Raw genomic sequence first — 15399 nt, 5'->3', positions numbered from 1 at the left:
TTCTTTTTCAAAGCTTCAAATAAATAATGAATATTTAAATGTTTCAAGTCATGGCCTTACCCTGGCTTCTGGTATATAAATAGTTCACCTAACGTAATGGTACAAGTTTTGAATATGAAATACAATATTATATTTTCACTAGTAAAAGAATTTATAAAAATTTTCAATGTTGTTATGTATACTACTCGTAAGTATTGAAAAGAAGGGCACTTATTTAATTGTTTTTGTTTATTTTCATTTTAAATGTAATGTATGATTAAATGAATAAAATGGTAAATAATAAAAAAAAAATTACTATTGCAATTTGTTCCGGGTTTACCCATTTTTTTCGTAGACTGACTGGACTAAATACCAGCCGGACCGCTTCCTATGGCCTTGACAAGTATATACAAAATAAACAGCAAAAACCAGTAATACTACCGAAGTAGGGATTAATAATAATTTTTGTTTATCTCTCATGACTATTAATCCAACAATTGCAATTCATAACTATCATTAAATTCATAAATTTAAAAGAAGCAATGAAAAAATAGGAAACCAAAACATAAATAATAAATAAATAAATCAAAACAAATCAAAAACGACCTAAGTAATTTAAAAAAAATTATCTTAAAATTGAAGAATAAATCTGCCTTACTTTAAACGATACATTTTGTTATTTACAGCACACAGTTTAATTGTTTAGGCCTATTAGCTACAAACATTTGTATTTAAAAACCCCTGTACATATAAACACCTTTTTACGAAATAGTATATTTAGACATTGCCCCTCGGTAACAGCACCACCGTAAGTATATGCTACAGACTCATTTTGTATCAGAAATTCTATCAAAGGCAGGTTGGTCTAGACAGGGAGTTGTTATTTATCTAAATAACAACTACCTGGTCTAGGCCACTTGTTTGTGTAAACCATTTCACAATATTAATATAAATTGACAACAGTTACTAATACAGTTAATATTACTAGTAAAGTGAGAATGAATAAAAGTTGATAGTGTCCATTGGTATGCCATGGTAGGCCTATTATCTTTTAAAATTATGATAATAGGTAAGTGATAGTCGCAATGGTCAGAAGTGTATGGCTTCAGCTTGGCGACGCACCTTCAACCTGTGGGTCGAAATCGACAAGTAAGCGCTCATATATTTCGTCTATATTTGTATTGTTGTTACTAGATACTTTAAGAGACCCTATGGTTCTCATGGTCTTTGGAAGTTCACAGTTATCTAGAACAATTGGCAACAAAAAATTATAATCACACTGGATGCTCTCATCAAATGCCCTATTAAGTACCCAGAGAGCAAAAGCATCATTGAGAAGTTCAGCAGAAACGACAGCGATGACGTACCTACTATCTAAAATCAATTTTGTGTAGGTTTCAGTGATCTGTTCCCCAAGTACATTTTCTCGCTGGAGAGTGCAGATAGTGTAACCGTTCTCTGTAAGACGTTGTAGTAGCTTCGAGCCAATGACGTCCCCAGTTTCATAGTATAATAGAAGAGCATCGTCTAATAAGGAAAATATTTACAAAAGATAGTGAATAAAATGGTGTGGCAGACTAATGGCTTTATGTAATCTTGTTAAGATATGAACGAAATCAGCAATAATCAATTATAACGCATGCATTATCTTCATAATTGTTTATTCTTTTGTAATAGTAGACGGGTCTACTTTCTAAGCGAAAACATTTGGCAAGCACATAAAACAACCCATATCTGGGGAGCCATAGGTCTACCGAGCACAACGGCCGTCGGACGTCCATAGGAAAATGATGTTTTGTAATTTACTATAAAAAGAACCATGAAGGACGTGTGGCAATGAATTGGTAGTAATCGAAACCGAAAGCCCAGAACATTTGCGGATTTGTGGTTCAGTTGTTTGAAGATATACAGTAGTAGAGTAACCCATCGGCTTAATCTCGAGAAGATCCTTATCTCGAAAAACAGCCCTCTCTACCCCCACCCCTTTTCAGTTTGCAAAAATGATCTCGGAAAAAACCCCATCCCGAAAAAAAGCCCATGGGCTTCCAATCAAGATCATATAGGGTTTTTTTCGAGATAGTACTTACATTCAGACTGGCATTATCTTTGATGACGATGATGATATGATTATGATGATGATGATGATGTTGATGATGATAATGATGTTGATGATGAAAATGATGATAGCATGTTGATGATGATAGCATGTCAGTATCATAGTATTATGTGGTACTAGCATGGTTAACATTTTAAAAATATTAAACAGAGTTTTGAATTTCATAATTGGAAAATATTGTATAGTAGCAATTCCAAAATTTACAGCATTCATTTTGAAAAAAGGCCCCTTTTTTGAAAATGTAATCTTAAAAAGAAGGCCATCCAATGGTCTTAAAAACTAGAAGAAGCCCAGGGCTTATTCGAGGTTTTACGGTATTTGCCTGTAATCTCCTTCAAATGCCTCATTCACACTAAATTTGCATATAGTTAACAAAAAATGATATTTCCAGTCATTTATAAAAGAAAAAAAAAATGTTCCATAACATGCTTGTTCTGAAAAGTTAATTTTTAACAAAAAGAAGCAACAACTATTTACAACAGATTGCCAAGATATAACTCTTAATTTGCAACAGCTAATTTGCAAATAAATGGCTGAGTGGAAAATTGATTATAAATTCCATGAATGCCATAAAACACGAACCAGATCAGGAGTTCCAAATGAGGTACTATTGAATACTCAAATATTAAGTATTCCTACTGCACGAAATCATTCGTTATAGGCCTACTTACATCGTTTATGGGCACCTTTAGTTTCGTTGGTTTGCGTATGTTTGTTCTGCAGTTCAGAATAAATATTTTTTTAAAAATTATTAGGCCTTTATAACAATAAAATGACAATTGCAATGACAATAACAGGCTGTAACAATAAAAAAAATAACAATAATAATATTAGTAATGACAATGGTAAATGATGATTATAATAATTATGGTAATAATATTCCTACAACACTACACTACAACAACAACAACAACGACAACGACAACAATAATAATAACAATAATAGTAACAATAACAATAACAATAATAATAATAATAATAATAATAATAGGCCTAATATGTTTTTGAAAACTTAATTTTTACTTACACATTTCAGCTTACATGTACATTTAATTTTTGCAACCAGACCTTCCTTTGCACATACAAAACAGAAGGGGTGGTCTTCGTCTCGAATGGTCGCCAATGATGGTTGCGAAAGACTTCTCCACATTTGAGGGTGTGGCCGATCACCATCAACCAAAACTTCTTCGGTATCTGGACAACTTTTGGCAGTAGGGGTACTTGATTTAGGTCTCGAGGTGTTGTTTATTTGGATGCCCATTGGCTGAAAATCTGGTGCCATTGCACGTCTGGGCGTGACTCTACCAGAGGAAAGTCGATTACCATCAAAGAAAATTTGAGATTTGGAGTGGTGTACTGTGGGGCTGTTCTGTTTTTAAAAGTGAAAAAAGGGTATTAACTTCATGTTCTTACAGGATTACTTGTTACAAACTAATTAAATTGTACCTATTTCTCTTGGAGTAAACTTTTTCTAACATAATGTCTCGTAATTTTTGTGAGAAGTTTTCTCTAGTATAACCTTCTATTATATATAATATGAGTTTAAAAGATAAACAGGACTATTTGTAAAACATGATTAAATATGTGTTCGAGAGGAATAGACTGACAATAAAAATATAAGGCCAGCGAAACAAACATTACGAAATGACGAACAGTAAACCTCTACTATTGTGGCATTTGTATTAAGTATGTTTGCAACTTCTTTGTAACAAACTTACCTCCATATTTCCTCCTTTGGTGAATCTAAGCATTATTTTCATTTTTACAAGCATCGCATTTTTGTAAGCCCATTGAGATATCTTAGGAAAAAAAGACTCACATCAATGAAATGAAAAGTTAAGAAAAATTTTTATCATTGATATAAAAGACGACAAGGGGGTGGGGGAAAAATTGACCACATGAGGGATTCAGCAGTGAAAATTATCGGAATGAATATAAAAAAAGGAAGAGATTTAGAGACAGACCTGTTCCATTTTTTGTTTCTGCTTTTTGTTGAGAGTTGTCCAAGTCGGATGATCGGTCATATTTGAAACATACCTGGGAATGTAAATAGGCATTATAAGTAATATCTAATGGCACAAGATTATTTAATTTCAGGTCTAATGATAATTTCACTGAGGTAGTCTTTGTAAGCAAGCCAAACAAGTACCCACTTATTTGTTTCTTTATTAAACCCACACTAAACAAATTTATAATGCACCTTGTACACTTGTCTCCAACCCCGATCGTTGAATTGGACTCACATAACCTAGCCATAGCATGGGTTAACCAGGTCCTAAACCCTTATGAATATAAAAATTGTATTGCATTCAGTACACGTCATATACAAAATTAATTGGCGTGCCATACTTATTGCTTCCATATCTAAAATTAAATTTATCGCTGGTGGCGCTGTTTAGGAGGGAAATGGCTCTGGTAAAAACATAAGGAATACTATTACTTCCATGGTGAAAATTTAATTGAATAAGACGAATTGGAAAATATCACCAAGCGGCTTAGAAAAAGTTGGTATTACGTTTTCCAAAATTATAACCTACTAAACTGTATTAATCTAGCTATGTAAAGATTATACTAATAGTCTGAAAAGTTATAACTTGTTGATACTTACTTTACAATCTTCAGATATAAAACTAATTTTTCATCGTTATTTCCCAATTCTTGTACCTAGAACAAAAATATGAATAAAAACTATGCATGCACATAATCAATGTATTCTCTTTGAGTTATAGGCCTATGCTTTATATTGCTATTGTTTCTTTTAATATAAATACAATTTTGGCTGATCCTAATCCACAAAATTTCTCTCCATACACCCCCGCCTCCACCTCGTCAGGCTGAGCGAGGCTCCAGTGCCGCCTTGTTCTGACCAACCTGGTCGGCAAGTTTCTGTTTTAGACAAAAATGAACACAGAACCTTTGAATAAAATGTTAATATGAAATACTAATAGTAATAGTAGGCCTAATTAGTTGTCTTGCGGCTTACTTTTTTACACATGCAATATACAAAATCAATACATTCGTGGATAGGTTTACGATCCAAGACTTCTACGTGTTCAGAACGATCCACCAGAGCATCGTAGTGTTCAACAAATAAGTTACGTTTTTTGGTATCCATCTTGCATACGAACATCTTTGCAGGCACAGACTCTTCGTTAAGTGATTGTCTTTTTGAATTTCATGATTGATGAGCTAATTTTTTTAAAACAAAAACATGTATTTGAGAGTTAAAACATAGCAATTGCTGTTTTCCATCTAAACATTGTTGAGCACATGTGTGTATTTAAGGCAACGAGGAATAAAACATACAATACGAAAATAGAAAAGAACGAAACAATTTAACGTGAGCTTAACTTATAGAAAAGGAAGCATTTACTTTACCGCCAGAGGGTTTAGAGCTCCTATTTTTACATATTAATTCCTTATACAAAAAAATCTCTTCCTCGTGCTTCATGTGTGTGTGTGTGTGTGTGTGTGTGTGCGTCGAATATCGTGATAGTGTTGTATCCACATACCATATACAGTGTGAAATCATTTGCCTTTAGTGGGATTCGAACTTTCAACAAAATAATAGCTAGAAACTTTCGACTGGCGGAAGTTGGTTCTGAGGGCCCAACGGCGGCGGAACGTTTTTGAAAGTAGGGAGGGGGCTATTTCATAAGTTCCAGTATGCGAGCTAAAGCGAGCATCTAAACTAGGGGCCAGGGGGCTGCCAAGGGCCCCGATGGGGGTCCAGGGGGCGATCCCCTGGAAGCTACGGATATTTGACGAAGTTTGGTGAATTTTATTAGTTATTTTATAGGCATCAAGCTACTGTAATATCATAATTGTTGCAATTTCCAGTGGCGGATCCAGGAATTCGAAATAGAGGGAGCCGGGGGTACATTCACAGATAGAGGATCTATACTAAATTTTCTTTAAAAAATTGTGATTATGGCACCTTTAGATGGCCGGAAATTGCACTTCCAGGCATAAAATTTGAATATAATTTTCTTTATATCTCCATTTTTATATAGGACAATTTAGGTGTGGTGGGGGCGGCTGGGTCCCATTGAAACTGCCACTGGGTGCTTACACAGATGGAGGATCTAAACCACCTCGGCCCCACCATGGTTGGGGCTGAGGTACGAAAATTTGTGATTGCCAGAAATTGCACTCTCAGACTTGTTTTTCAGAATTGTTTTTTTTTTAATGTTTAAATAATTTAGCCTCCCCCCACTGAATCCGCCATCATGACAGGTATCCTTAATATGGGTATTCCCCGACGAAACCTTTACTTTTCCCCCAATAGATAAAAATTACCCTTATATAGTAGCCCGGAAATCATACTCGAATTGTAGCGGGTCCAACAAGTCGAAATAGAGGGGACCCAGGGAGGGTCTTGCGCAAATTAAATGTCCACCCACCTCAGCCTAACAACGGCTGGGGTTGAGGTAAGAAAAAATTATGATTATGGCACCTCTAGATGGCCGAAAATGGCACTCTCAGATTAAAAGTTAAATACAATTTTGTCTGTTTTCTCCATTTTTTTTATATAATTTCTTTTTTTCATTTTTTTTAAATTTCCTTCAGATCCAACAGCAAGTGCACTCTCCACTTACAGGATGAGATTGATGCTTTATAAACTAAGGGAGTGGAGTTGATTGCTGTGGCATGCAGGATTTGAAGCCCGGACCCTGGGACCAGAAGGCAAGAATCTTAAATACTGAGCTATTCAACCCCACTCCAAAAAAATTTCGAAAAAAGTAGGAGGTCGGTACTGAACGGGCTCCCCTTAAATCCGCCACTGTTCAATATAACACTTTACATAGCCTATAATTTTGTTTCATAAATGACTAATTCCTAATGTCAAGCGAAAGATTTTTTTATTCGAAAATTTTGTTTATTCAATAAAGTTTTTACAACCTACAACACACTACAGCGTACTGTAAATCCCAAATTAACCTTCAGAGAACTTTATTTTTTGTAATGGCCTAATTAAGTACCTTTTACTTTAAATTAGATGGAGTTAAATGTGGTTGTATTAAGCCAATGAGTTACAATTATTTTACATTTTCATGGTTAGCATAAAGATAACTATAGCGTCGCTCCATAAATAGTGCCTACCTCCCATGTGCCTAAATACAGAATTTACGAAGGGAGGTAATTCCATTATTTTTTCTTCATGCTCGATGGTGGGTTTCAAGGAAACTTTACAGATGCGCGTATACAAACGTCAATCAACATTTCGTTGCTCGAATAGGTCCATGATATATGACTGATATAGGCCTATGCCACTTAGATCAATGTCACCAGAGCAGCTGCCGTGAAAAGCAGAATCGAAGCGAAGCCGAGCAGGCTTGCTTAGATTTTTCGCCAAGCGAAGAATTTAAGCAAGGACCTAGAGGCATGCCAAGAGTTTGTTGGAATCAGTCCTTGTTTGATAATGGTTATACATAATAAGCCTAGCTAAATGAAACTCTTTACTAAATGGAACCATAAGCCTATTTATCGATAACAGTACTAATAGTCAAACAATATTGTACTTTTTGATGTTGTTTCCCAGAACTGTACATGGTTCTCGTTTCACCGCTCATCACGGGTGACCTGCAATGCCAATGCCAGTCTTGAAAAATGACGTCACACACACTCTGGCACTTCATTGGGTGATGGTGACGTAATGCCATTTACCGTACCTTTAGCAAATTGAAGTAGAAATACGGTACCGTATCTCTAGCCACGGCGTTTTTCGCCAACCACGACAACGACGCCCACTTACGATACCATCGCGGAAAGCCAACCCCCCCCACCCCATCACTGGTCAGGGACATCAGACATCCGTTGGGAAAATTTTGCCGGCACACGTTTGGCCAGACAGTAAGCTCAAAATGACATTCACCGTATAAGGGATATGACGAAGGCTAGGCCTAGCCCGAAATCAGAATAACTGACCTGTAATTATAGGCCTAGGCCTGGTGTCTTCTTCAACCTCACTTGCTAACTTCCGAGTTTTGCAATACACCAATGGGAATACAACTAATGTGTTGTTATAGGTCTAAAAATTAATGACCATTGTATACAGTAGATAATTTAGTGGTCCTACTCCTACCTTGTATCCGAAATTTGCCAGAAGTTGAAACGATTTATAACAAAGTCCTATAAAATGTAGTGGGCCCAGAATACATTGGAAAACCCCAACTATTTTAAGATAGTCTAAATTTTATCCAGGAAGTAATTTCCTATAGAGAAACAATTCATAGTAATCCTGACTAGGCTAGCTACAGGGTCATCCATAATTTTCAACGAAACATACGCTTTAGTTGCAGAGGGGTAGAAAGTGTAAGCATACTCTTTTATGAAAAAGATAAAATGATGATCTCAAAAGACAAAAAGTATTGTGTTCACTTTCCGAGGGAGAGAAATAGTCCAAGAAAATAGTATGTTTTGTACTCTTACTGTACGTCCTACGCCTACCTTGTATCCGAAATTTGCCAGAAGTTGAAGCGCTTAAGAACAAAGTCCTGTTAAAACGTAGTGGACCTAAAATACATTGGAAAACCCCAACTATTCTAAGATAGGCTAAATTTTATCCAGGAAGTAATATCCTACAGAGAACAAAAGCTTCATAGTAATCCTGACTAGGCTACTGTAGCTACAGGGCCATCCATAATTTTCAACGAAACATACGCTTTAGTTGCAGAGGGGTTGAAAGTGTAAGCATTAAAACTATTTTATGAAAAAGAAAATGATGATCTCAAATGACAAAAATTATTCTGTTCCCTTTATCGACCAAAGTATTTCGAAAATGGTGATTCAAAAGCTTATTTAATTGATTTTAGAGACTACTAATATGTAGAAAATTCTGTTTTTTCTCCCCGACGAATTGTGGTTTCCCCCCCCCCCCCGACGGGGTTGGGGGGGGGGCTCTCTCAGCCGGGGCCCCCACTAGTGCTACTCCTGTTAAGTATAGCCCGAAATATGTAAAAAAAAAAGACAGGCCTACCTTATTTTCCGTTGGGGTCTTACAGTTTAATATAACTAACTAAATAGGTAAAAACAAAATAGTTCTTGTAAAACATTTAAGGAAATGTAATACAAATATTGGCATTAGTTGAAATACATCACAATTAAAATTAGTAATTTTAAAAGAATTAAAACTACCCGGCAAACTTTAAACGTTATTAACATTCGCGAGCGTTGGGCACGAGTTTTTTGTTTTGATTTACCGTATATAGGCCTAATGTAGTTGAATAAACTCTCCGCTTTGAATTAACTCCCCCTCGAATAAACTCCCCCTCTCCAAAGCCTCAATTGGAATAAACGTTCTCATAGGCACCCGGGTGTTAATGGGAACGTTTATTGTACCCTAGGGAGTGTATTTTGTCCTCGAATTAATGCCCACTAAATGTTTGTAAATTAAACTAATGGAAGTAGCATTATTCTCAACTCATTCTATAATAATTCTCTAATCCAGTAGAATAATTTTTTTTCTAACCTGATTTGCATCAATACCGGAAGTATTTATGATCCCACAATAACACATTTTGCCGGTAATTATATGTTATAGTTCCACATTTACAGTGGAATTAAGGTTCATTTAATTTGAGTGTATATATTTATTTTACACTAAAAAATAAAATAAAGTAAACGCCCCCGAATAAACACCCTCTCAAAACCCTTCTCAGCAAAATACATTGGGGGCCGGGGGCCACGAAGTGCCCCGCTGGGAGTATGTGGGTGAAGCCCCCGGCCACTCCGGCGTTTTTGAGACCGTTTTTTCGGAACCAAATAAAAAAGATCAATTTTGTAAACACAAGGCTAACTCTCTAATTGGAGATCGACCGAACCCCAAGACCATCTTAAGTTACAGGTCCCAGGGTGATTTCGAATTGGAATAGGAAAGTGCACCCTTTAGTTCGAGACCTGAATTGGAGGGCAAACTGTATTTAAAAAGTATGCAATGAAATGTAAGTTGCTGTTTTCTGGCATGTACAGCGTAATATGTGGTATCATTATCTTTTGAAGAAGTTAAAAGAACATTTTTGACATACAAACGATATTGATGGGTTAATTATTGATTCGGCCAATACCGAACCAGCCGGACCGCTTCTTATGCCTTGACAAGTATATACAAAACAAACAACAAAAGACAGTAATACTACTTTATGGTTAGGATTAATAATTACAATTTATAACTATAATTAAATTAATAAATTTAAAAGAAACAATGAAAAAATTGGGACCCCAAACATAAATAATAAATAATTAAAAAAAACAAATTAACAAATGACCTAAAGAATTTAAAAAAAATATTTTGTTATTTACAGCACACAGTTCAATTTTTTTTTCATTAGCTGCAAACATTCTTATTAATAACCATACCCCCACCCCCACTGTACAGTATAAACACCGTTTTACAAATAGTCTATTTAGATATTGCTAGTGTGTAAGAGCGTCGGCAGTATATGCTACAGACACGTTTTGTATCAGAAATTCTAGCAAATGTAGGTTGGTCTAGGTCACTGAGATATTTGTTTAATAAAGTAGTTCAAAATATTAATTTAAATTGAACAAAAATTAAACAGTTATAATTACTACCAGGTAAGTGGAGAAAGAATAAAAGAAGAATAAAAAGCTGAAAATGTTCATTGGTAGGCCTATTTTTTCAACATTAGGAATAGTAGCATATGAGATAAGTGGCAGGCTTCAGCTTGGAGACGAGACTGTGCCTTCACCCTGTGAGAGAAAATGGAAAAGTAAACGCTCATATATTTCGTCTATGTTTGTATTGTTGTTACTAGATATTTTAAGTGAACCTATGGTTTTCATTGTCTCTGGAAGCTCACAGTTGCCTAGAACAATCGGCAACAGAAAATTATAGTTGCGCAAGTTACCCTCATCAAATGCCCTATTAAGTAGCCAGCGAGCAAAACCCTCGTTGAGAAGCTCCGAAGAAACAACTGCAATGACGTAACTACTATCTAAAATCAGATTTGTGCAGGTTTCAATAATCTGTTCCCCAAGAACGTTTTCCTGCTGAACAGTGCGGATGTTGTACCTGTTCTTTGTAAGAACTTGTAATAACTTCGAACCAATGAAGTCCCAGTTTCACAGTATAACAGAAGAGAGGAAATATTTAAAAGATAATGATTGATCAAGAATCCGGTGGGATGAGGTTCAACATAAAATGTAATGTAAAGTAGATTTTACATTAGAATATTATCACGGTGGTTTTAAATCTAGTCTTTTTGTATGAGATTATGTTAGCCAAGCGGTGGGAGCAGGCTGATCGAATTTTTTTCCACGGAAGCTCGGAAATTACTTTCTGTCGAGGTCTGTTATAAAGGACGTAATTACATTTCTTCGAGTGTCAGGATTGTTTCTGTGTTGAAAATTGATGACATAGTGACAACATGGCAACCACCATGGCACCAATGCCCATGGTGGTTGCGGGGTTGGGGGTTAAATGGTGTGGTAGACTAATATTCATGGGCATATCCATGTCATGCAACAAAATACAATACCCAAAGTTAAGAAAAGTCTTAGTCAGACGTCCATACGAAAATTGTGATTAAAATTACGACATAGTCAAGATATGGGAGCCCTATACTTCTATCCCTAATTTGCATATTTAAGTTAATTTTCAACAACATGCTTTAACTTATAAATACCTTACACAGAATTGATAAAGCAACACCCTAAGACCAGTTGCCAAGATGTAGGAATCCTACATTCACACACAATTTGCATACTAATATTAATAAAGCAAACAAAAAATGGCATTTTCAATCAACCTAAAAGAAGAAAAGTTATATAAGACATGCTTGTTCTGAAAAGTTCATTTTAAACAAAAATAAGAAACAGCTATTTACAACAGATTGCCAAGATATAACTACTAATTTGCAACAGCTAATTTGAAAATAAATTGCTGAGTGGGAAAATAATCATAAATTCCATGAATGCCATAAGACACGGACCAGTTCAAGAGTTCCAAAAGAGGTATAACTGAGTACTCAAATATTAAATATGCTTACTATACGAAATCACTCGTTACATACAGCGTTTGTCACCTTTAGTTTCATTGGTTTGCGTATGTTTGTTCTGCAGTTCAGAATAAATATTAAAAAATATATTATTACGCCTTTATAACAATAAAAAATGACAATAGTAATGACAATAACAGTCTATAACAATAAAAAATAACAACAATAACAATAATAATATTAATAATGATAATTGTAAGTGATGATAATAATAATGATGGTAATAATATATGACACTAAAAATGATAATGGTGACGATGATGATGATGATGATGATGATGATGATGATGATGATGATGATGATGATGATAATATAATAATAACAATAAAATAATAGACATATTATTTGTTTTAGTAAAACCTAATTTTTACTTACACATTTCAGCTTACATATACATATATATTTGGAACCCGACTTTGTTTTATCTTCTCACATACAGAACAGAAGAGGTTGTCGTCTTCTTGAACGGTCGACACTGGTTGCGAAACACTTCTCAAAATTTCAGGGTGTGGCCGATCACCGTCGTCAAAGCAACTTTTCGCAGTAGGCCTGCTTGTTTCAGGTCTCGAAGTGTTGGTTAGCGGGATATCCAGTGATTGAGAATGTGGTGCCTTTGCACGCATGGGCGTGGCTCTACTCACGGAAGGTTGATCACCATCACGGAAAACTTTCTCGGTGTCAGGACAACTTTTCGCTATAGGTCTACTTGATTCAGGTCTCGAGAAGTAGGTTGGTGGTATGTCCAGTAGTTGAAAATTTGGTGCTATGGCACATCTGGGCGTGGCTCTACCCGAGAAAGGCTGATCTCCCTCAGGGAAACGATTACCATGAGGAAAAACTTCCTTGGTGTCACGACAATTTTTCTCAGCAGGCCTGCTTGATTCAGGTCTCGAAGTGTTGGTTAATGGGATGTCCAGTGGTTGAGAATATGGTGCCATTGCACGCATGGGCGTGGCTCTACCCATGGAAGGTCGATCACCATTAGGAAAAACTTCCTCGGTCTCACGACAACTTTTCGCAGTAAGCCTGCTTGATTCAGGTCTCGAAGTGTTGGTTAGCGAAATGTCCAGTAATTGAGAATATGGTGCCGTGGCACGTCTGAACGTGGCTCTGCCTGCAAAAGTCCGATCACCATCAGGGGAAATTTGAGATTTTAGGTGGCATACTGTGACGCTTCCACCTGAACCCCTTTTAGAATTCTGTGTTTAAAAGCGAAAAGGGGCATTAGCTTCATTGTTCTTACAAGATTACTTGTTACAAATGTTAATCGTACTTATTTCTCTCGCAAAAAAATGTTTCTAACATAATATCTCCATATATCTGTGAAAAGATTTCTGTAATTTATCTTTTATAATATTAGAAATTTAATTGTAAAAAAGATTAAAGATTTGTTACAGACGAATAGGCTAATAATGAAAATACAAGGCCAACTAAACAGACTACAAAAATAAACGTTTACTAACATTGTGTTATTCGTACTACGAATGTATGCAACTTCTTTGTAACAAACTCACCGCCATTTTCCCTTTTCCCAAATGATGAATTTGTTCATTATTTTCCTTTTTACAAACATCGCATCAGTATAAGCCCATTTAGATATCTTAAAGAAAATCACATCAATGGAATGAAAAGTAAACTAAAACCTATATCACTGATTTAAAATGTAGCACGGGGTCGGGGTGAGGGGATGTAGGGATCCAACGCCATATGAAGGATCCGGCAATAAGCGTAATTGAAACGAATATAAAAAATAAGGAAGATATTGATAGCGAATAGTATTTTCTACCAAAGAGATTTAGAGACAAACCTGTTCCATTTTTTCCTTCTGCATTTTGTTGACAGTTGACCACCTGCCTCAGCCCCACCATAGGTGGGGCTGAGGAAAGAAAAAGATTTGATTATATCACCTCGAGATGGCCGGAAATGGCACTCTCCCAGATTTTAATTTGACTAAAATTTTCTGTTTTCATAAGCATAGGATAAAAAATAAGCTAAAAAATTGTTTTCCTCGAATATTCTTTTATCGTTATAAAATACTTTAGTTCTACCCTATATTTATTATTGTAACATTGCATGGGACAGTTGACACATTTGTATATTTATGCCCCTAGACAGGTCCTAAAACCACTAATATTGACAACAATTTTTTAATTACCAAAACGTGCTCTGAGGATCTGTGCAGGGTCAACGAGCATAGCTAACACTAAACCTTTATTTTATAAATTCAATGTAGACCCTACTTAATGTCTTTGATCCTAAAATCTTATAAACCCATACATTCATTTATCGTTATATAAATACTTTAATACCTACATGTTCCTTTATTATTTCCAAAACAGCAGTCTGAAATACAACAATTATCCAAATAGCTTTGTAAAAAATAATGTCTCGCTGGAAAGAAATATATATTCTCTCAGAAAAATTTTTTTTTTATAATTGACCAAAATTATAGAATTCTTTAGATACTTCTTTTAAATATTTACCAAGACTTTCTTCCTTTAAATTCAATATTAAAAATTCTCTGTTCTCGGTGTATGGCATGTAATGTAAGCCTTCTGTTCTGTTTCATTTATATTCATTTTGTACGGCATGCAATATACTTTAGTATACATTGAAACTCGACATTGCCTGACTCGAGTAATTTCTGAGTCGGTCTTGTTTTGCATGCCGGGTTGCTGTGTTTTCCATTAATCATCAATCTTTTGGTCAAATTATTTTGATACTTGGAGTATGTATTATACTATCATATTGTTTAAAGTACATTTAAACTTGCCTAAGTTGAGTGCAAAATGAAATCGAAAAACTGTTTAACTAGGTGAAACTTACCCAATTTGAGTGCAAAATGAAATCGAAAAACTGTTTAATAACTAGGTTAAACAGTTTTTCGATTTCATTTTGCACTCAACTTGGGCAAGTTTAAATGTACTTTAAACAATATGATAGTATAATACATACTCCAACTATCAAAATGCACGCCATCGTGTTGAATCCTGACACGATGACGTGCATTTCGATATTTGGAGTATGTGTTATACTATCTTATCTGAGACTTATCTGACTTTTCGGTTTTTGTTCAACAATACGTTCAATTTATTAATCTAAGCATCACATTTGTAGCATTATTTTCTTATTTTAATTAAATTTATAAGCTATTCATTCATTTGACATATCTGTTTTCCTCAGTATTTTTTTTTTTTTTTTTTTTTTTTTTTTTTTTTGTTGTTGTTTTTTTTTTATTTTTTTTTTTTTTTTTTTTTTTATGATTCTTTTTTTTTTTTTTGTCT

The 15399-nt window shown here is 35.1% G+C and overlaps 1 protein-coding gene across 6 annotated transcripts in view; it reads right to left on the bottom strand.

Annotated features, from left to right (window-relative positions):
• Positions 1 to 6: 6 nt before the first annotated feature.
• LOC117121848 overlaps positions 7 to 15399 on the bottom strand; it is a 20876-nt gene continuing 5483 nt past the window's right edge. The window contains exons 1-9 of one of the 6 annotated variants that reach the window (XM_033267235.1): positions 8024 to 8268; positions 5079 to 5284; positions 4704 to 4759; positions 4060 to 4132; positions 3814 to 3894; positions 3123 to 3464; positions 2767 to 2812; positions 1347 to 1506; positions 7 to 1108 (exon numbers count right to left, since the gene is read on the bottom strand). In XM_033267235.1, the coding sequence (XP_033123126.1) occupies positions 1069 to 1108; positions 1347 to 1506; positions 2767 to 2812; positions 3123 to 3464; positions 3814 to 3894; positions 4060 to 4132; positions 4704 to 4759; positions 5079 to 5225 (945 nt within the window). In that variant the 5' untranslated portion in view covers positions 5226 to 5284; positions 8024 to 8268 and the 3' untranslated portion in view covers positions 7 to 1068. Of the gene's footprint in view, positions 1507 to 2766; positions 2813 to 3122; positions 3465 to 3813; positions 3895 to 4059; positions 4133 to 4703; positions 4982 to 5078; positions 5285 to 8023; positions 8269 to 8545; positions 8603 to 15399 lie in introns of those variants that run through there. The other 5 variants (XM_033267233.1, XM_033267234.1, XM_033267230.1 and 2 more) reach the window with 5 other exon arrangements.

This window comes from Anneissia japonica, unplaced genomic scaffold, assembly GCF_011630105.1.
Source record: "Anneissia japonica isolate Jap-2015-1 unplaced genomic scaffold, ASM1163010v1 scaffold2392_len1475705_cov187, whole genome shotgun sequence".
Classification (NCBI taxonomy): Eukaryota; Metazoa; Echinodermata; class Crinoidea; order Comatulida; family Comatulidae; genus Anneissia; species Anneissia japonica.
This window is presented reverse-complemented; position numbering and strand designations above follow the sequence as displayed.